Source organism: Myxine glutinosa, chromosome 11 (genome assembly GCF_964187855.1).
Source record: "Myxine glutinosa chromosome 11, kmMyxGlut1.1, whole genome shotgun sequence".
NCBI classification, from domain to species: domain Eukaryota; kingdom Metazoa; phylum Chordata; class Myxini; order Myxiniformes; family Myxinidae; genus Myxine; species Myxine glutinosa.
This window is the reverse complement of record NC_136271.1, coordinates 67,777,746-67,799,549: the sequence shown is the minus strand read 5'-3', so window position 1 is coordinate 67,799,549 and position 21,804 is coordinate 67,777,746. Positions and strand designations below refer to the sequence as shown.

At 42.4% G+C, this 21,804-nt stretch overlaps 1 protein-coding gene across 4 annotated transcripts in view; it reads left to right on the top strand.

The window, feature by feature from the left end:
- NDUFAF5 (NADH:ubiquinone oxidoreductase complex assembly factor 5) overlaps window positions 1-21,804 on the top strand; it is a 78,617-nt gene that overhangs the window by 39,565 nt on the left and 17,248 nt on the right. For 2 of the 4 annotated variants that reach the window (XM_068130804.2, XM_068130803.2), the window contains exons 9-11: window positions 3,446-3,529; window positions 3,659-3,738; window positions 6,553-6,691. In XM_068130804.2, the coding sequence (XP_067986905.2) occupies window positions 3,446-3,529; window positions 3,659-3,738; window positions 6,553-6,690 (302 nt within the window). In that variant the 3' untranslated portion in view covers window position 6,691. Of the gene's footprint in view, window positions 1-3,445; window positions 3,530-3,658; window positions 3,739-6,552; window positions 7,033-21,804 lie in introns of those variants that run through there. The other 2 variants (XM_068130802.2, XM_068130805.2) reach the window with 1 other exon arrangement.

Sequence of the window (21,804 nt, the reverse complement as noted above, 5' to 3'; positions counted from 1 at the left end):
CGGGGGTGATGTGGTCACGGGTCCGGGAATGGGTGACTAGACGGGCAGCGGAGTTCTGAATGTATTGGAGTTTATTGGTGATTGTTGAGGGTGAACCATAGAGGAGGCTATTGCAGTAGTCCAGATGGGAGGTGATGGAGGCGTGGATGAGGGTTTCTCCAGCCATGGAGGAGAGGGATGGACGGAGACGGGCCATGTTTTTCAGGTGAAAGAAGGCTGTCTTTGTGATCTGTTTAGTGTATTTGTCGAAGGAGAGGGTTTGGTCAAAGATGATGCCAAGATTCCGGATGTGAAGGGAGGTGGACACTGGGATACCGTCGATGTTGAGGGCAAAGTTATGGGTGGATTTTATGAGCGTTTTTGGGCCAATGATAATTATTTCAGATTTATCACAGTTAAGTTTGAGGAAGTTGATTTGAAGCCAGGATTTTATTTCAGTGATGCAGTTTGTCAGGATAGAGTGGGTGGCGGTGGCGATGGACTTGGTGGAGATGAAAAGCTGGATGTCATCAGCGAAGCAGTGGAATTGGAGACCATGACGGCGGATTAAGTGACCGAGGGGGGACAGGTAAAGGATGAATAGGAGGGGGCCAAGAACTGAACCTTGGGGGACACCTTGGGGGAGGGGAGCAGTGGGGGATTTGCAGTTATTGATGGAGATGAACTGGCATCTGTCAGAGAGGTAAGATTTGATCCAAGAGAGGGCAGTGCTGGTTGAAAGTTGTGTGTTAAGTGTTAAGTGTTAACTTAAAGTGTTAAGTTGAAACTGAGACTTGCTTACTTCGATCAGTGTTAAGCTGTGCTTGAAGCTGTTGTCCTGTGAGCCACCTATCACGCAAGCTGTTGACTCTCAGAAACTTGTCTTCTGATTCTGTTGTGGCTTTGGGTCTGCCAGACCTCTTCCTGTCAGAGTTTCCTCCAGTTGCCTTTTGATGGTGTAGGAAACTGTATTCACTGACACCTTGGCTTTCTTTGCAAATTCTCTAAAGGAAAGATGTACACTTTTAAGGGTTATAATTGTCTGCCTGTCTTCCTTTGTTAATTGCCTTTTTCTCGCCATTATGATAGCAATATACTACTTCCTGCAGTGCAATATTGTCCAAATAATGCGTTCAGAGGGTGTAATAACAGTCTGTTCCAATACTGCTTTTATACAGACAGGGGGTTTGTAATCAAGTAATCAGCAGAGGTTGGGACACCTGTAGGAATTGTTTGCATCAACTTTCAAGGCTTAATTTACCTATATTGCTGCAGAACAGCTGTAAGTTGTTAACCCATTACTTGTTCCCTGAAGAAGGCCTTTTTTTACAATATAACTGTGCAATTTGCATTATTTTCCCGTTTCTGCTAACCTAAACTTTTTTTTAACCTCGAGCAGTTTACTGCTTACCTTTGTACCATTTCAGGTTATTCACTGGACTTGAATTGCTTAAATTTCAATAAAAACTGGAAAATTTAGGTGTTCTAAAACTTTCGACCGGTAGTGTATGTGCATGGCTACAATACTGGGTACACTTTTACACAGATGAAATGAAATGCCCTCAATTTAAAAAAAAGAAGATGAACCTAATGAAAAGACACATATGGTTTCATGTTGTAGCAAATAGTCTTGAGGACCTGCAAAAACCTGATTTTCACATTATATCATGCACTTAGATTTGCGATGGTTGAGTAAACAAGAAAAAATGGCATATTTTCGAAATAAAATGTTACATTCTCACTGTCAAGATTTATTTCCTAGTCTTTAAATAAAAATATGCATTGATGATTAAAATTGTAATTAAATGGAATGTTTGATGGAATCCACTGTAGGTTATCACCTGCTGCATGTTCTGAGATGCCATTTTTCCACGATGTAGGGATGTTACTCTTTCGTATGTCTCCTGGCGTTGTTTTTTTTACATTTTCTAAAATTCCTTGAAATGTGCAATGGGTGGCAAAATAAGTGATTCGAGCATAACGCTTGGTGTTCACCAAATTCACAATAATTGTGATGTCAGTTTCATTTTCAAATCACGAAGGACTCGTGAAATGAACTAGGTGTGTAGGTTAAGAAATATCTTAAGAAGAATGCCCTTGATACTTATTGAATCGATCAATCAGAAACTTTGTTTTTTTTGGGCAATAATCTTGTCGTATTTTTTTCGTGTCTGCCCCGTTATGCACGAATCACATCCCAGCAAAAGTGAAAAGAAACCCGCATCGCTTGAAACTTGATTATGTGTAACATGGGTCCCGTTTGTTGTGATAGCAAAGCAGCCACTCGCTGGCAGACGACCACTCATTTACGGATGACATCAGAACTTGTTTTCGTGTCCGTGTCCTTCGGTGCTGCGTTATGCACAAATCCAGCGTGCAAAGTGCACTCTCGTTTTCATTTTGGTGAAAACGACGCATGTAGCAGGTCTGATGCTTCAAAGTCGGATACTCCAATATATACAGAACAACATAATACAGCATACTTAATGTTTCCCTAGAAAAGTTCCTGAAACTTTATTTTTCCACTCAGATGTAACACTTGGTGTACCCAGTATTGTAGCCAAACACATATTTATTGTTACATGTTCCTCCCCGAACCCCGGTTACAGTGCACCTCAGAGTCTCGAGAGGGACCGTGGCAGAAATATTTGTTATTTTGCGTGTTCTAATAAACCATGGTAAAACCACACCAATGCAATTGTAGAACACAACAAGTAATTGTATTAAGAACTCTCACAAACACAATAATAACACTATTAAAGAATGTACAATGAAAATGTCACTTGCATCAAACGAACAATACATGTGATGGTACCATCATTCCCCAATGCCCTCAAAGCAATAAACTCACGATACGACAAACGTGAGTGGAATGTAACATTCCCCAAAGTCCGTGCACTAATCCCCACCCTGATTGAAGCCGTGCAGAACGACGAGAACAGGCAGGTATCGGCACGACGGTGGACGAGGTGAGAGGTCGATTATGGGAATTGAGCCGATATAGAAACCAATGGCAATCCACACGATGATGTCGATATGGGAATCCCAACATATATACATACATAAATACACACACACACACACACACACACACACACACACACACACACACACACACACACACACACACACACACACACACAGTGTCTTTTCTAGAGACAACCATCATTCAAAGAAAGATGTGGGGATGGTTTCACTTGATCATTTCTTGTGATTCCATACTTTTTGATTGAATACTTTTGATTCCATACTTTTTGATTGAATACTTTTGATTCCATACTTTTTTTGATTCCATACCTTGTTTATATACTTTTTTGAGAAACATCCCTGCATCCTTTTGCATTAAAAAAATGTTTTTATTACTTGTGTACTCTGAGGTTTTGTCACATTGATCAGGCAGAATATTTATTGTCAACTTCCCTGCATCAATCAAACCCTTATGATTATCTCTGTCACGATTTGTCAGGAATGGGAGAAAGTAACTGTGCCTGGCAACGCAGACTACTATTGCACCGGGATACACTTGCTGCCGCTGCAGCTATATACCATGGTATGTTATGTAACAGCCCACCTCACTGAGCCTGCATTAGAATCACAAGCAGTATAATCATAGCATAAACAAAACTAAAGTCTCTCATAAGCCCTCACGCACAACTCCATTGCTTCCTTCTCTAAACAGAATTATATGGTGGGAAAGATGGCGTACCAGCCACCTTTCATGTGCTGCACGCTATTGGTTGGAAGCCTCATGAGTCACAGGTGAACATAAATCAGATTATCGTTTGAAGAAGCATTTCATATTATCAGAGTTTCCAGGAAAGTAGTCATTAGCTTTGGGAATTTTCACTTCAGAATGACAGAATGGATTTGACATTGTTAACCCTTATAAAATTGTATACTGATGTTGCAACACTTTGGGTTTACTTATTTTTTATGTACAAGACCTTAGGTGATGGGAGAAGTGACAGGCAAAGTTCTGACAATAAGAATGTAGGGCCACAGTTGGATACAAGCAAGGGAATGAATGAACAGGAAAAGAGAGAGAGAAGAGGAGGGAAATGTAACCTGTCAGTAAGAGTGATGGGTTAGGTCGGCTAATTGGGGGCATAAATGATCCTGGGATGAAATGAGGTGGTAAAGAAAAAAATGTCACGAGTCGTAAAAGGATAACTTGTGAGCAAAGGAATGATGAAGAAAACAGAATGAGTTGGGATTTGAAAGGGGTGGAGGGGATTAATTACAGTGCATTCAGAAAGTATTCAGACCCCCTTCACTTTTTTCACATTTTGTTATGTTGCAGTTTTAGGCTGAAATCGTTTAAATTCATCTTTTCCTTCATCAATCTACACTCAGTACCCCATAATGACAAAGAGAAAACAGGATTTTATAAAGTTTTGCAAATTTATTAAAAAGAAAAAACTGAAATATCACATTGACATAAGCATTCAGACCCTTTGCTATGACACTTGAAATTTAGCTCAGGTGCCTCCCCTTTCAATTGATCATCTTTGAGATGTTTCTACACCTTGATTGGAGTCCACCTGTGGTAAATTCAATTGATTGGACATGATTTGGAAAGGCACACACCTGTCTATATAAGGTCTCACAGCTGACAATGCATATCAGAGCAAAAACCAAGCCATGAGGTCGTAGGAACTGCCTGCAGAGCTCAGAGACAGGATTGTGTCGAGGCAAAGATCTGGGGAAGCCTACAAAAAAATCTCTGCTCCATTGAAGGTTCCCAAGAGCACAGTGGCCTCCATAATTCTTAAATGGAAGAAGTTTGGAACACCCAGGGCTCTTCCTCAAGATGGCCGCCCGGCCAAACTGAGCAATCGGGGGAGAAGGGCCTTGGTAAGAGAGGTGACCAAGAACCTAATGGTCACTCTGGCTGAGCTCCAGAGATCCTGTGTGGAGATGGGAGAAACTTCCAGAAGGACAACCATCACTGCAACACTCCACTGATCTGGGCTTTATGGCAGAGTGGCCAGATGGAAGCCTCTCCTCGGTGAAAGACACATGAAAGCCCGCTTGGAGTTTGCAAAAAAGCACCTAAAGGACTCTCAGACTGTGAGAAACAAGATTCTGTGGTCTGATGAAACCAAGATTGAACTGTTTGGCCTCAATTCTGAGCGTCATGTCTGGAGGAAACCAGGCACCGCTCATCACCTGCTCAATACCATTCCAACGGTGAAGCATGGTGGTGGCAGCATCATGCTGTGGGGGTGTTTTTCAGCAGCAGGGACTGGGGGACTGGTCAGGGTTGAGGGAACAATGAATGGAGCAAAGTACAGAGATATCCTTAATGAAAACCTGAAAAAGAGCGCTCAGGACCTCAGACTGGGCCGAAGGTTCACCTTCCAACAGGACAATGACCCTAAGCACACAGCCAATACAACGCAGGAGTGGCTTAGGGACAACTCTGTGAAGGTCCTTGAGTGGCCCAGCCAGAGCCCTGACTTGAACCCAATCGAACATCTCTGGAGAGACCTGAAAATGGCTGTCCACCGACGGTCCCCATCCAACCTAACAGAGCTTGAGAGGATCTGCAGAGAAGAATGGCAAAAAATCCCCAAATCCAGGTGTGCAAAGCTTGTCGCGTCATACCCAAGAAGACTCGAGGCTGTAATCGCTGCCAAAGGTGCTTCAACTAAGTACTGAGTTAAGGGTCTGAATACTTATGTCAATGTGATATTTCAGTTTTTTCTTTTTAATAAATTTGCAAAACTTTCTAAAATCCTGTTTTCTCTTTGTCATTATGGGGTATTGAGTGTAGATTGATGAGGGAAAAGATGAATTTAAACGATTTCAGCATAAGGCTGCAACATAACAAAATGTGAAAAAAGTGAAGGGGTCTGAATACTTTCTGAATGCACGGTAAATTTTCTAATTTAAAATTATTTTTAATTTTTACCTCTGCCACCTAAGGTGGGTGGAGGTTATGTTTACAATTCTGTTTGTTTGTCTGTCTGTGAACAGGATATCTCAAAATGTTGTGGACAGATTCTAACGAAATTTTGTGGAGAGGTTGGATGTGGGACAAGGACGAATTGATTCGATTTTGGTGAAGATCTGGATATAAGGATTTTTTTAGTTTTTTCAAGTAATTCTTCACCACTGAGTGATAGGGCCAAAAAACGATAAATAGCACGATATTTCAATAAGTTGTCAACAGATTATGACAAAGCTAGGTGGGTGAATTGGTTAGGCCACAAGAACAAGAGATTAGATTTTGGTTCAGGTCCGGATCCAGATCCGGCCTATCAATGGGATAGAGAACATAAACTGTTCAGCCTGGCAGAGGTATGCGCTCTACTGAGTACTAAGTTCTAGTTTGAGAAATTTTAATTGGATAAAGGGAGGATGATAATATATATGTATTGGGGTAAGGAGTGGTTAACAGGAGAAAGAAGATAACGTGTAAGACTTATAAATCATGAACACATGGCCTCGAGATCAAATACAAGGTTTTTGCATTTCCCACTTTTTTGATGACAAATGGTTTGAAAATGGACTTTCTGGTGACTGTTTGCAAATAACCAACACACACAAATGCTGCCAATTTGTCTACAGGCACAGCCAGCATGTCGCGGATCTGCCACAGCTTCCTTTGCTGAACTTGAGCGCCTGAGAAACACTCAACGAAGCCAAAGGTCTCCCACCAGCACTACGGAATCGCACGGCGATTCAAATGTTGCACCAAACAGCTAAGGTTAGCTGAACCTGCCCTTCTCACAATAATTGCTTTCCTGGGTGAAAGGGCAGGCTGAAAGAGCACGACGACCATCGGGCATATGTCTGGAAAAGCGAACTGCCCATAGAGAAGTCTCCATCACAAAAACGGCAATTGCAGGCTTGGTGTTTGAGGCCTTCCCTACAGAGTTCAGCAGTTGCTAGCTGTAGTTATGACTTTTATTTCCTGTCCATCTTAATTAAATATATTTATGGTGTGATGGAAGATCAAATCCATGCTGGCATTCAGCACATGACGACGCAATGCAAATTTACTTTCTTCACCCCTCTTCCCCAAATACAGTACTTTTAATACTGGCACTTGTGTACAGTACTGACTTTAAAGTTATCTGATGTAGTGGATGAATTGAGGGATGCCATTGCTATCCATTTTGTGGAAACTTGTCCATCTTTACCTCTTCCACTGAAAGTGGGCGGAGGTTGTGTTTTCACCCCGGTCTGTCTGTTTGCCTATGAACAAGATATCTCAAAGGTTGTGGACAGATTCGGACAAAGTTTGGTGGAAAGGTTGGGTATGTGACAAGGATGAAATCGTCCGAGCAGTGTCCATGTGTTTTTTACCTCTCCCATCCCCCCTGCCCTCCTCCCCCTTCCCATGCCTCCTACCCCCAAGCCCTCTCCCTCCCACAGATCTCCCGATGTCCCTGCTCTCAAATGTTGTACTTGTGTGCTTCCCTCTCTCCCCCCATCTTGTCTCCCGCTCCCTTTATCATATGTTTTATGTTGTGTGTGTCAGTTTGTCTTTTTGTGATCAATGTTAGCTCTTACACGAGCCTCAATCTTGTATACAAAAAAAAAAAAATTTTTAGATTTTGGTGAACATCCGGATCCGGTTACTAGAATTTTTAGTCATTCTTCACCATTGAAAGATAGGGCCAAAAACATTATATCGCAGCTATGATATCTCAAAAAGTTATGGATGGATTCGGTTGGAACCTGGTGGACACGTTGGGTGTGTGACAAGAAAGAATTGTTTCAATTTCGGTGAAGATTCAAATACGGATCTGGATATGAGAATTTTTTTAATTCCTAAGTGGTTCTTCACCATTGATATAGGGCCAAGAACGATATTTAGCATTAATTATATTTCAAAAAGTTGTGAACGGATTATGACAAAACTAGGTGGATGAGTTGGTTAGGCGACAAGAACAAGCCAATTATATTTTGGTTCAGGCCGGATCTTGATTCGGACCTATCAGTGGGATACAAAACATAAACTGTTCAGGATGCGCTTTTCTGAGTGCTGTTATAGTCGTTGCTGTTGTTGTGGTTCTTGTTGAGGGTCCATTTTTTAAATGTGCACCCATTGGTCAGGCAGCTTCCACACCCCACCCGCATTTATCGCTTGACAAGAAATAATATGGCCGCCATCTTGGTTTTCTCGTGGGCCTAAGACATCAGGCCTGTAGGCCTCTGCTGATTATACGCTGCCTGGGTTTCTTGCGTCAGATTTACAATGGCTTTGTTTGGGTTCATTGCTACTCATGATGAGGGACCCCAAAAAATCTAATCCTGTGTTGAATGAAAATTATTAGTAAGGTTTAATCAATCCCGTCAGTACGCGCCTCCCTAAAAAAAAAGCGTTACGTAATTTTGGAACGGCCACACATTGGGCTTAAGCAATCTGTGACCATGTGATGAATCAGCTCGTTCTGACATAACTGCGGGGATGGTGACATGGATGAGAGGTGTCAAGTTAATCTTTTAACAGCGCATTAAATGTATGTTTCCCACTTGCTCTGTTAATCTTTGAAGAATACTTTAAATGCATGTTTCCCAATCGGCCCGCTAGCGGATTTTGGCGCAGGTAATATGTTGGGGACGAGATAAGCAGATAATGCCTCAAGAGCATCGGGTTTCCTCTCTTTCAGTTTAGTGTTATAAACAGCAGTAGCTACTGTTTAAAAAGGTAATCATACGTGTGTGTGTGGTTTATAATATTTTTTACTTCCTGTATGTGTGCCCCATGAAATGCCACGTTAAGCTATTTATTTATTCACGTTTGTCCAAGGAGGAAAAAACCCCTTGGGGAGTAAGGGGGAAGTGAATACACTACAACCTCCATCGTGTGACCCTTTGTCATCCTGTCAGGTTTGGTTGAGATTGGATAAGTGACGACTGAATATATCGCAGTCAGCCAGACAGACAGACACCAAATTGTGTACAGTATTTTAGTATGATGTTGTTGATCAAATCGAACGCTAAATGTTTGTTAACGATTTACTATAATACAGACTTGGCATTTAATATGGAATATATTTTTTTCTTGACTTGGGTTTACTTTCTGACCTCGGTATATCAATCTGCTGAGTTGCTTTTACGCTTCGGTGATTTCTTTGTTAAAAGAACCATGTCACTGATTGTCTGTCGCAGCAAGAAGTCAATAACAGGATTATATCACAGGTGGCGTGACAAAATGTACGGACAGGTACATTTGACGATTGGCTTCACAATCGGGTATATAAGGGTTGTTGCGTTCTGTGTTAGTGGAAAACAACTGCTGCACGTCTACAAAAGTTATTGCCCCTTCCGCTGGAGATGGTCCGTCAACTCGACAACGTTGTTTGTCATTTAGTGGTGGCTTTACGAAATTCCGGCATTAAACAGCGTGCTGTTGCTCGGCAGTATGGCATCACTCAAGGTCAGGTGTCAAAGATCCTGAAACGAAATGCTCAGAGGTGTGTCCCTACTCCAATACCGAGGTCAGGACGTCCCCGCAGAACCACAAGGAGGGATGATCGCCAGCTGCACCGGTTAGTCCACATTGGCCGTACCAAGTCAGCTAATCGGCTTCGGGCTGAGTGGCAGCAACTGACAAATGTGCCTGTATCCAGAAGGCTAGTCAACCAACGACTGGTTCAAGCGGGCTATCGTGCCAGGCGTCCCCTGAGAAAGCCACGTCTGACCAGACAACACCGCCAGCGCCGATTGCAGTGGGCCAGAGAGCACCGTCAATGGCAGCCAGGACACTGGAATCACGTGATCTTCAGTCACAAGTCTAGATTTCTGTTCTATCGTCAATATGGCCGCGTCCGAGTGCGCAGACAAGTGCATGAAGCCTACAACGAAGATTGTATAGTGCCAAGAGTCCAAGCTGGAGGTGGTGGGGTGACCGTTTGGGCTGCTTTTCATGCAGGGGGCAAAACTGACCTGGTTGTTCTGAATGGAAACCTGAACCAGTTCAAGCACAGGGCCATTCTGGAAGAAACATTGCTTCCATTTGTTCGTGCAGCCTTTCGAGGAAACTTTGTCTTCCAAGATGACAATGCACGGCCTCATCGTGCTCGCATGATCCAACACTTTCTTGCTGACCGTGGTGTAGAGCATATGGAGTGGCCTGCCATGTCCCCGGATATGAATCCGATAGAGAACTTGTGGGCAGAATTAACGCGTCAAATCGACAACTTGGACCAGCAGCCTGCCTCTGTGCGTGAATTGCAGCAGGCTGTTGTAACTGCATGGCAAGCGATTCCTGTCCAAACCTTGGCAAATCTCGTGAACAGCATGCCTCAACGTGTACGTGCTCTCCTGAATGCTCGTGGGGGTTACACGAAGTACTGAACTGTAATTTTACTGTCCGTAATCCCAGTCGTAATTTAACTTTTGTTTTTGTTTAAAAAAAATTTTTGGCTAATGTGCAAAATAAAGAGATACTTCTGGAAAACGTACAGAAGTTTAACACAGTACTGTCTGTGAATTGAGTTCGATATCGGTTTACATCACTTTCAAGGATTAATTTATTTGCTTCGAAATGTCAAATGTGGTTTTTGTTTCGTTTGAAGGTCACATTAACAAAATCTAGAATAATTTCAACATAATTCCAATGAACTTTTGGTTCTAAATCAACTTGAAAAGTAAGTTCACCCCCACAAAAAAAATATTCCATATTAAATGCCAAGTCTGTATATACTTAGATCATCTAACAAAGAAAATACATTTTGATTACAATAGGTAGAAGGCAATAAATGGTACCAGTGATGGGATTTTGGCCAAACTTGGTATCAGAGAGTACTCGAGTACTCTCTATGTGGGGATGGCGCGGAAAAAAATGTCGCTCCCATCTGCTACGTACAAAACTAAAGTTGGATTATCTTCTTTAAAAACTTGCTTCGGCTACATTTGAGAGCCTACCTGGTCTGCTCAGCTGATTGTCAAGGTCGGGATCACTTTTCAGTTCTCCAGACCAAGGCAAAAGCAAAATAAAGCAAAAAAACGGGATCGGTCAAACCCGGGAATTAATCTTCTTGTTCATAATAATAATAATAATAATCTTCTTCAGACGGCATATTTCCGAGCTGCCTCTATCAATGGCAATGATTCTGCTACCATTCGACAGAGTTTTACTTCCTGCAACATCCTTTGGTATTATAATTCTCGTAGCTTGAAAGGATTCCTCAAAAAGTACGGAAAACTACATTCCTATGTGAAAGATTAGGACCGGGGTAGGCGTGGCTATGACCGTCAATCAACTTTATGGGGGCGGAGCCTCGACACATTCCCCTCAGTGTCGGCGTTATGCGTGATGTTATGTGGCATCAAATAATATCAGCAGAAATATCGTGTCTCGGGAAATGCCTTGTTTTTCATTGTTACATTTATGAAAATAAAATAATAGTGATGTACCAGTGCTATACACCGTACATGCGACACGTGAACACGAACCCTCCAGTCACGGGTTCTCGGCGGCAGATTCGCTACGTCAGCGCATCACTGAGGCCTTCGTATAGAACAGGTTCATCTTTGTTTTGGCATAATGCATCGACTGCAGTGGTCAATGGTCAATTAATTGATACTTAAATATAAAGATCCTAGTTTCCCTACTCGCTCAGCCCTGAACCTTGCTGTGCGCATGCGCAGATAAGAAAGCGTGTCACGTGTACAGTGTGTTTGACTAACGTCTTTCTGATGATTTATAGTGACTATTTGTCTGGCGAGAATCTACTCAACTATTACCGAGGTCTTCTGATTTCTCAGAACCAGGATTTGGATACTACAGACACGGACGTATATAATAAACCTGGACCCGCAATGCGTCTTTCGCTCCCACGCGAGCTAATGAAGTCACCGGAAGCAGTCTGGCGGCCATGTTGGTGTGACACTCCCGCCGCCCCGCGATACTTGAAACGAGTCAGTTTGTTCATCAGGTGTTCAAAGTACTTTGACATATTTTGTGTGTATGTAGTATGAAGGTAGCATGTAGTATGAAGGTAGTAAGTATGTAGATAGTAAGTATTAAAGTCGTAAGTATTAAGGTAGTATGTAGTATGAAGGTAGTAAGTATTAAAGTAGTAAGTATTAAGGTACCGTAGTATGTAGTATGAAGGTAGTAAGTATGTAGATAGTAAGTATTAAAGTAGTAAGTATTAAGGTACCGTAGTATGAAGGTAGTAAGTATGTAGAAAGTAAGTATTAAAGTAGTATGTAGTATGAAGGTAGTATGTAGTATGAAGGTAGTATGTAGTATGAAGGTAGTAAGTATGTAGCTAGTAAGTATTAAAGTAGTAAGTATTAAGGTACCGTAGTATGTAGTATGAAGGTAGTAAGTATGTAGATAGTAAGTATTAAAGTATTAACTATTAAGGTAGTATGTAGTATGAAGGTAGTATGTAGTATGAAGGTAGTAAGTATGTAGATAGTAAGTATTAAAGTAGTAAGTATTAAGGTAGTATGTAGTATGAAGGTAGTAAGTATGTAGATAGTAAGTATTAAGGTAGTATGTAGTATGAAGGTAGTAAGTATGTAGATAGTAAGTATTAAGGTAGTATGTAGTATGAAGGTAGTAAGTATGTAGATAGTAAGTATTAAGGCAGTATGTAGTATGAAGGTAGTATGTAGATAGTAAGTATGTAGATAGTAAGTATGTAGTGGTATGCATGTAGTATGTAAGTATGTAAGTAAGTATGTAGTAAGAATGTAAGAAGTATGTATGTCGGTAGGATTTATGTAGGTAGTATGTATGTAGGTGGTATGTATGTCGGTATTATATATGTAGGTGGTATGTGTGTAGGTAGTATGTTTGTAGGTAGTATGTTTGTAGGTAGTATGCTTGTAGGTAGTAAGTATGTAGGTAGTATGTATGTAGGTAGTAGTAGTATGTTGTGGTAGTATGAAGTGGTAGTAGTAGTAGTATGTTGTGGTAGTAGTAGTAGTAGTAGTGCCAAGTTGTCATTGTAGTATGTAGTAGTAGTAGTAGTAGTAGTGGTGGTAGTAGTATGTTGTAGTACTAGTAGTATGTTTAGTAGTAGTAATATGTTGTAGTAGTAGTAGTAGTATGTTGTAGTAGTATGTAGTATGTTGTAGTAGTCGTAGTATGTTGTAGTAGTCGTAGTATGTTGTAGTAGTCGTATGTTGTAGTAGTAGTAGTATGTTATAGTAGTAGTAGTATGTAGTAGTATGTTGTAGTAGTTGTAGTGGTAGTAGTATGTTGTAGTAGTCATAGTATGTTGTAGTAGAAGTAGTATGTTATAGTAGTAGTAGTATGTTGTAGTAGTAGTAGTAGTATGTAGTATGTTGTAGTAGTCATAGTATGTTATAGTAGTTGTGGTAGTATGTTGTTGTAGTAATCGTAATATGTTGTAGTAGTAGTAGTATGTTGTAGTAGCAGTAGTATGTTGTAGTAGTAGTAGTAGTATGTTGTAGTCGTATGTTGTAGTGGTAGTAGTATGTTGTAGTGGTAGTAGTATGTTGTAGTAGTAGTAGTATGTAGTATGTTGTAGGAGTAGTAGTAGTAGTATGTTGTAGTAGTAGTAGTATGTTGTAGTGGTAGTATGTTGGCCGCAAGAAAATATCCACGTTATCACGTTGGTTTGTTTACAAGCGAGTGTCACACAAACATGGCCGCCGACCGACTCGCTCTGACTTCAGCCAAGCAGGCGCATAGCGGGTCCAGGTTTATTATGTACGTCCGTGACTACAGATAAGTACTTTTATCTTATTTTGATAAAGTTCTTCATTGAAGTTAATTTTACAAAACTATTATCAGAGAGTGTGCTGGCACTCTCGACTCTCTTGACTATATAATATTGTTACGGATCTCGAAGTACGGCACTCCCGTTAGCAAGGGGGGGGTTAATCCCCTTGTCTTGTTAAGCTGGCCGTCTCCGGTCCTGGAACTATCCCGCTCCTTTGCGGGATGAGATTGGCCAGGGTGATTGGTCAAAGGTTTCCCAAATACCTTCACCAATCTCTCCGCAAAGCAGGGAGATGAGTCCCTGCTCGAACCGCGGATGTGATGGTAATTGCCGAGCGGTTTAGCAATCCACGATCCGAGCCGTTAGCAATAAAACTAACCCGATTCTGAGCGGTTCTAATCGTGCCACAGGTATTCAATTGGGAAGAGACTAAAGCGACCAGATGAGAGGAAGCAAAGAATAAGAAGGGTGAATGAAGAACAAATATGATTTATTAACTATCTAAAAGAGGAAACGAAAGAAGGGAATATACAAGAAGAGAGGAAATAAAAGGACATAGGGCAACCTTATACACTCTTATATAACACGCCCAGGACAAACTGACAGACTCACACGAAAGGTAGCTGGTAGGGGAGGAATGTCCAGGCAGATGGTTCCAGGCTCCGGGTCTGCCGCGAAGAATGGCAGGCAGCTGGCGTCGTTGGCGCGCGACCGGACCTTGCACATGCGAGGGGTTGGAATGCGCGTATGTATAGCGTGCCGAACACTCTCAAAACCACGGCAGTTCGTATCGAAAACCGATCGTCCCAAACGATCCTCCGCGCAATGTTCTTATATTCGCCGCCTCTGCGCTGTTCTCTCGCATCTGCCGATCTCCCCCGCATCTGCTCTCTGTGTGAAAGGGCTTTGCACTCGCGCTTTTATGACAAGCCTCGCGTATCAAGCCGCGTCCGTTTTGCTCCGCCTACCGGTGAACAAGCCTCGGCCCGGATTGGTCATGAGGGTTCATTGTTACCTCCCTTCGTGACGCGTTGATGGGGCCACGCCTAGGTTCCTGGCCGCTCCTCCCTTCTTCTCCAACTTGACCGCGTAATGGCGTCTTGAGACGGGCGCTGCAGCTAGCAGAGAAGCGCAATATGTTGTGGAGGGCAGTTTACGCCGCAATATGAATGGAATAGGAATTGGAGAAGGGGGCTAGGTTATTTGATTAATACAACGCAGATTCAACTATTGGAAACAGATCCTTACCTGAAACACATACTAATGAAATAACTAAAGAAGAATCTATGGTGTCCTACGTGTTGCAATATGACCTAACTAGGGTGCGACCTTTACAAAGGGGGATATTTACAAGAATTATTTTTTTTATATAAAGTGAAGGTTCTAAAAATCGTAACAATATGTTTTATTGACACTTCAAGTAAGCAAAACAGTAAAAACCACGAGAGTGTCTCACGTCCGGCCGTGCATAAATTCCTCCCGAGAGGCTCCGCCCCTCCTCTCTGTTGGTTGGTTGGAGGGAAACCTTCAAACCACACCATTTACATACATTCGAGGAGCGAACGGATGTTATCATGTCTCTCAAAGGGAAAGAACCGCTACAGTAGCTACCTCCAATATGCCTTCTGCTCAGCAAAAGAAAGAACTCAAAATAGAAAATATTATGCAAATAACAAGCAGATGATCTTATCACAACACGTGACAAGTACTTCGATGAAAGTGAGGACAAAAAGGAAGCCTCCAAAGCTAGCTATGCAGTGGGCTCTGTAAGGAGCAAAGCTGCTTTCAATAAATACAATAGTGCTCACAGAGGAGCTCAAATCTGCTTTCAATAAATACAATAGTGCTCACAGAGACGAGCTCAAAGGTGCTTTTTTTTTGGTTTTTTTGCTTTGCTTTTTGCTTTTTTTTGCTTTCAATAAATACAATAGTGCTCACAGAGATGAGCTCAAAGCTGCTTGTAGTGAGTACAATAGTGCTCACAGAGACAAGCTCAAAGCTGCTTGTAGTGAGTACAATCATGCTCACAAAGACAAGCTCAAAGCTGCTTTCAATAAATACAATAGTGCTCACAGAGACGAGCTCAAAGCTGCTTTCAATAAATACTCACAGAGACAAGCTCAAAGCTGCTTGTAGTGAGTACTATAGTGCTCACAGAGACAAGCTCAAAGCTGCTTGTAGTAAGTACAATAGTGCTCACAGAGACGAGCTCAAAGCTGCTTGTGGTGAGTACAATAGTGCTCACAGATACGAACTCAAAGCTGCTTTCAATAAATACAATAGTGCTCACAGAGATGAGCTCAAAGCTGCTTGTGAGTACAATAGTGCTCACAGAGACGAGCTCAAATCTGCTTGTGTGAGTACAATAGTGCTCACAGAAACGAGCTCAAAGCTGCTTTTAAAAGAGACTACATTGTGTTACGGATTCGTCACTTCCGTCGTTGTGGTTTTCATCCACTGTAAGCATTTTTGGTTCCATGTACTATTATTGTTATCGTTTAAGTGAAATGGAGATAACTGTTTTCAAAAGGAAAAAAATTAGTGTTTTAAAAGAAACCGGAAACCGGATCGGGAGAAACCGGAAGAAGAAGAGGAGGAAGGAAAAAAATGCGGAGCAGGTGTGGTCGGGAAGAAAAGCCGAGCTGTTTTGAGGTCTCGAGGAGACACTGGCGAACCGGGGTCACGAGCGAACTTTGGGTTTCCTGGGAAAGGGATTCATGTGACAGAGTGGTTATCACTGTGACAGATAAACCTGCGTGTCGGGTTTTGCGGTTGATTCCGAAGAGAATCGTTGGAGAGCAGGTACGCCTCCAGTACGGGCCCGCCCGCCATTTCGCCTCGCTCCCGCCATTTCGCATCGCTCCAGCCTTTTCACCTCGCTCCAGCCATTTCACTGCACCCAGCCGTTAGCCTGGTTTGCGAGTGTAACGTGGATTTCGATTGGGAATTTGTGGTTCTCCGTTTGGGAGCCACTGAACATTCATACCCGAAGGTGTGATTTCCCAGTCGCCTTTTGGGTGCACCTTTGCGCCTCTTTGGCAGCATTGACTGTCAGCCGACTTGGATTCTGGTCTCGATTCGACATTTTTCTTGCGATCACCGGAGCGTGGATCGACTTTGGCTTGGTGCCGGGACAGTGACTTTGGGAATGTTCTTTTCGCTCACTTGGAGCACAGTGAGTTATTGAATAAGTGTTACGGATTCGTCACTTCCGTTGTTGTGGTTTTCATCCACTGTAAACATTTCTGATTCCATGTACTATTATTGTTTTAAAAAGGTTTATTGTTTATGAACTGTTTTCAAAAGGTGAAAAAGTTAGTGTTAAAAGAAATCGGAAACCGTATCGGGAACCGGAGGAAGAGGAAGAAGAAAAAAGAAGGCGGAGCGAGTGGAGTCGGACAAGAAGCATAGTTGCTTTGCGGTCTGGAGCGAACGTTGGCGAGCAAGAGTCACGAGTGAACTTTGGGTTTCCCAGGAAAGGGATTCCTGCGACAGAGTGGTTATCGCTGTGACAGATTAACCTGCGTGTCAGGTTTTGCGATCGATTCAGGAGAGAATCATCGTCGGGCCGTTACGTCTCGAGAACTGGGCGTCGGCCATTTTGACTCGCGCTCTTTGCGCGTCGGGCAAGGTTTCTTTGCTTTGCTTCAGCCTTTGCGCGTCGCGCAAGGTTTTTCTTTGCTTGACCTCAGCCGTTTTCACAGCATTCAGACGTATCTGGTGTGCGTGTGTGCAATGCGAATTTCGAAGGTAAATCGGAGGTTCGCCGACTGTGAGCCGCGGAATGTCCATACCCGAGGGTGTGATTTCCCAGGTGCCTGGAGGGCGCCTTTGGATTTCCCAGTCGCCTGGAGGGCGCCTTTGCACAGCTTTGGCCGCAGGACTGTAACTGCCAACCCAACGGGATTCTGGTCTCGATTGGACATTGATCTGATGATCGCTGGAGCGAATCCACTTTGGCTTGAAGCCGGGAATTAGAGACATTGGGAATCTTCTTCTTTCCGCTCACTTGGAGCACAGTGAGTTATATATTACGAAACTGATGGTACCATCATTGGACATAAATTGATTGTACTTTTGATTACGATTATTGTTGTGCTGTTATTCTTGTGTGATCTTAATACAATATTTGTTTGTGAGTAACAATTGGTGTGGCTTCCCCATTGATCTTTGACATACAGAATAACACATTTTTCTGCTGTGACTCCTCTCGGGGCTCGGAGGTGCACCGTGACCAGGGGGTCGGGGAGGAGCACGTAACAATAAGAAACTGATGGTACCATCATAGGAATTATATGGTATTTTTGTGGTGCAATTTAAACATACTAGGGCATGCCCGTACTATATATATATCTAAAATTATATCCCCCCCCTCTATTTACATGAAATGGTTTGGTCCAAAGCGAACGGCTTGCGAGTACGGTGACAATCCCCCCCCCTCTATTTACATGAAATGGTTTGGTCCAAAGCGAACGGCTTGCGAGCACGGTGACAATCCCCCCCCCTCTATTTACATGAAATGGTTTGGTCCAAAGCGAACGGCTTGCGAGTACGGTGACAATCCCCCCCCCTCTATTTACATGCAATGGTTTGGTCCAAAGCGAACGGCTTGCGGAGTTTGGTGAAGAAATCGCCATAGCTCGCTAACTACTTGTCCGATTAATATGAAACCTTGAAAAGGCACATCCTCGGGTCCCCAGCAATATACCTGGCAAGTTGCAAGTATATCGGACCGGTAGTTGTCGCGAAACAGCGGTCACAGACAAACATACATACATACATACATACAAACATACAAACATACAAACATACAAACATACACACAGAGATTACTGGAATTATAGATAGATTGTACTTGTGCTGTTATACTTGTGTGACCTTAATACAATACTTGTTTTTGGTAACAATTGGTTGGTGTGGTTTCACCATTGGTCATTGACACACATTATAATACATCTTTCTGCCGTGACTCCTTTCGGGGCTCGGAGGTACACCGTGACTGGGGTTTGGGGAGGAGCACGTAACAATTGCTCACAGCTATATAATAAAAGCTGTTCGTCATGTGTACTACAGTACTCACAGACATAAAGAACTAACTGCTCGTCGTGCACACTATCTAAAGAAGGCCAAGTCTATTCTAAAGTGTGCTCGGATATGTCACACGAAGAACATACCCCAGCGTTGTGCAGACATGAGGCGGAGGTATGAACTAGCTGAACCTTATGCAAAGCATCAGTATGTTTTTGAGGTGAGCAAAAACTACTCTGCAATGCTGAAGCTTTCATCAAAGCTTTCAAAAAGAAGCACCCAAATATATCGAAAACAATGACTAGTTACTCTTGTAAGAAAGCCGTGTCATCTCTCGCAGCTAAGAGATTGGTAAACAAGGCCCTTCAGATGCGTAAGCAGTATGCTGGAGTCTTGCTTCAGTCTATCAGGTCAATATGTAGCCTTGAGAAGAAAGGGGAGACATTGGTGAGGGTTTGCACTGTGCTCATAATGAGCCATTCTTTAATGAGGCAACCTACCTGTTTAATGTGGAAGGTAATACTATTGCAGCTAAGTCCATCTACCTGAGACACATGGGCAGTCATTATGATGTGGGCATTGAGGTTCGCAGTTCAAGTGCTAACCCACCTGGGAAAAACAAACTCACCAATTCACAGCAGAATGTCAATGATGGAAAGTCAGACAAGAAAAAGAAACCTGTTAATAACAGTAACCCCCAGGCAGCCAATATACAGGAATGGCCTGATCATAGGTACTATTCCATCACTGAGGAATGGCAGCGCTCAGCATGCAATATGCTCGGTCTCTATTTCATCAGGTCCAATGGTATGAGTTGTGGTGGACCAGATGTGATTCTTACATCCACTGGTGTGTCCAGTGTTGAAGCCTACATAAGAGCTTCTCGTATGGACAGTGCAGGTACTTGGGGTACAGAAAATGAAATTCTTACTCTCGCACATTTGCTGAATACCCCAGTGTATGTGTACAACAGCGAGAGTATGGATTGGGTAAGGTACTCCCCTATGCATGTTGACGAAAATTTGCATGAAAATGTCACGCAGATGGCTACGTACATCAGGCTGCAGCATGATCACTTTGATGTTGTTCTCTCGACTGTAAATCCACTAACTATTTTGGCAGTTTCTAAGTGCAGGTCATTGTGTGGCACGAGGCTGGATGAAGACATTACTCTTTGAGAAATGAGCAATAAGACAGAGCTGCAAGATACAGTCAGGGTTACGTAAGACAATATAGGAACACATGTGCAGTGTTTGACATTGCTGACTAAGACATCTTGGCACTTTTGGTCCAAGATTGGGTATCCTCTGAGTACCATATACCATTGTGTTATTCCACATTGTAAACAAATTACAGAAACAAGTGAATATAAATATTTATGCTAAATTAAAAAGGCAATGTAGGGATGACAAACTACAGTCCACAAAAGGTCCTAAACAAGATAGGGATGATGTTGGTTTAGAGAGTAGCTAACAGTATTGCCATCACATAACATTCCCAACATCACTGCCTCCAGACTATTGTCTAGGGCTAGGCCGAGCCAAAAGTATTAGAAGCTCCTATATTTCATTTCTGCTGAAGTATAAGAAGCTCCGATATAATTTCAGGGACTTCTTGCAGCTTCGGTTGTCTTTCCTACTTTTCTTTTTTATCAACTTAGAGTAACCAATCACAAATGGAGATAATTATAGAATGCTGTCATTGGAGATGTTCATGCAGTTTGTAAGAAGTTGATGGTCATGTACTGATATTATAACATTGTACTTGGGCTGCTAATTTGTAGAGTCTCCGTTTCTGGCTACACTACAGGAGTAATCAAGTACTGTTGTAACCATTGAAATGTTTGTAGAAGCTTGAAGCAATAACTGATGAAGTGTAAATGAGGCAGTGATGTAGGGAGTGTTATGTGATGGCAATACTGTTAGCTACTCTCTAAACCAACACCATCCCTATCTTGTTTAGGACCTTTTTTAGACTGTAGTTTGTCATCCCTACATTGCCTTTTTAATTTAGCATACATTTTATTATTCACTTGTAAGTCCATATATTATGATGCAAAGATGAACTGATTCGATTTTGGCATAAAGAGGTCAAAGGTCAGAGTCTGTGATAGGTTGTTTTTTTTACCACGGCTCAAGGGAACTAAGTCAAACTTGGTACAAGTATGTATAATGATGTAAAGATGAACTGATTAGATTATGGTGTCAAGAGGTCAAAGGTCATGTCAGGTAAAAACGTGACACTTGAGAAGCGCTGAAGAGATTTAAATCAAACTTGATACTTGATACTTGAAACTTCTTAGAAACCGCTGATGGGATTGCGACCAAATTTGTCACAAATGATATTTGTTGTGTTGTTACTAAATTTTGTTCACGTCATTGATTAAATCGGGGTGTCGGGGGTAAAAGTGGGTCCAGGTTTGACCCCCCCAAAATAGGAATTTGCTTTTTCCTCTGAAACTACACACACGATTTCGATGTAACCTGACCACAACCTTCATCACCCGTGATGTGCCGAAGATTGTTCACGGCACGAAGAAATTGAAGTCTAAGGGGGATTCCGGGGGTCAAAGTGGGTCCAGGTTTGACCCCGCAAAATAGGTATTTGCTTTCTTCTCTGAAGCTACACACACGATTTCGATGAAACCTGACCACAACCATCATCGCCTGTGTTTTACCAAAGTTTGTTCCTGGCATTTAAAAAATCGGGGTCTAAGGTGGTCTATGGGGCCCTAACATAGGTATTTGCTTTTTTTCTCAGAACCTACACACACAATTTTGGTGAAACTTCACCATAACCTTCATCATCCGTGATGTACCAATGTTTGTTCAGGGCATTGGAAAAATTGCGGTCTGAGGAGGTACATGGAGTGGGAGGGGGGGGGGGGGCATGGCCCCCCAAAATAGGTATTTTTTTTGTTTGTTTATTTAAAGTCTTATGATTATGTTAGTATAATTCTACATGCTGCCCTGTCTTCTAGAAAGCATTGAAATTGGTTTAAAATACCTTTAGTCTGTGCAGTATACTGTTTATTCTACCAGGTGAGCGCCAGGGGTATTGCCCCTATGTTTTTTTTACCTTTGACAGGTTGGCAAGCCTCGATAAGAAAAGATTAGGAATCGATCAAGGAACT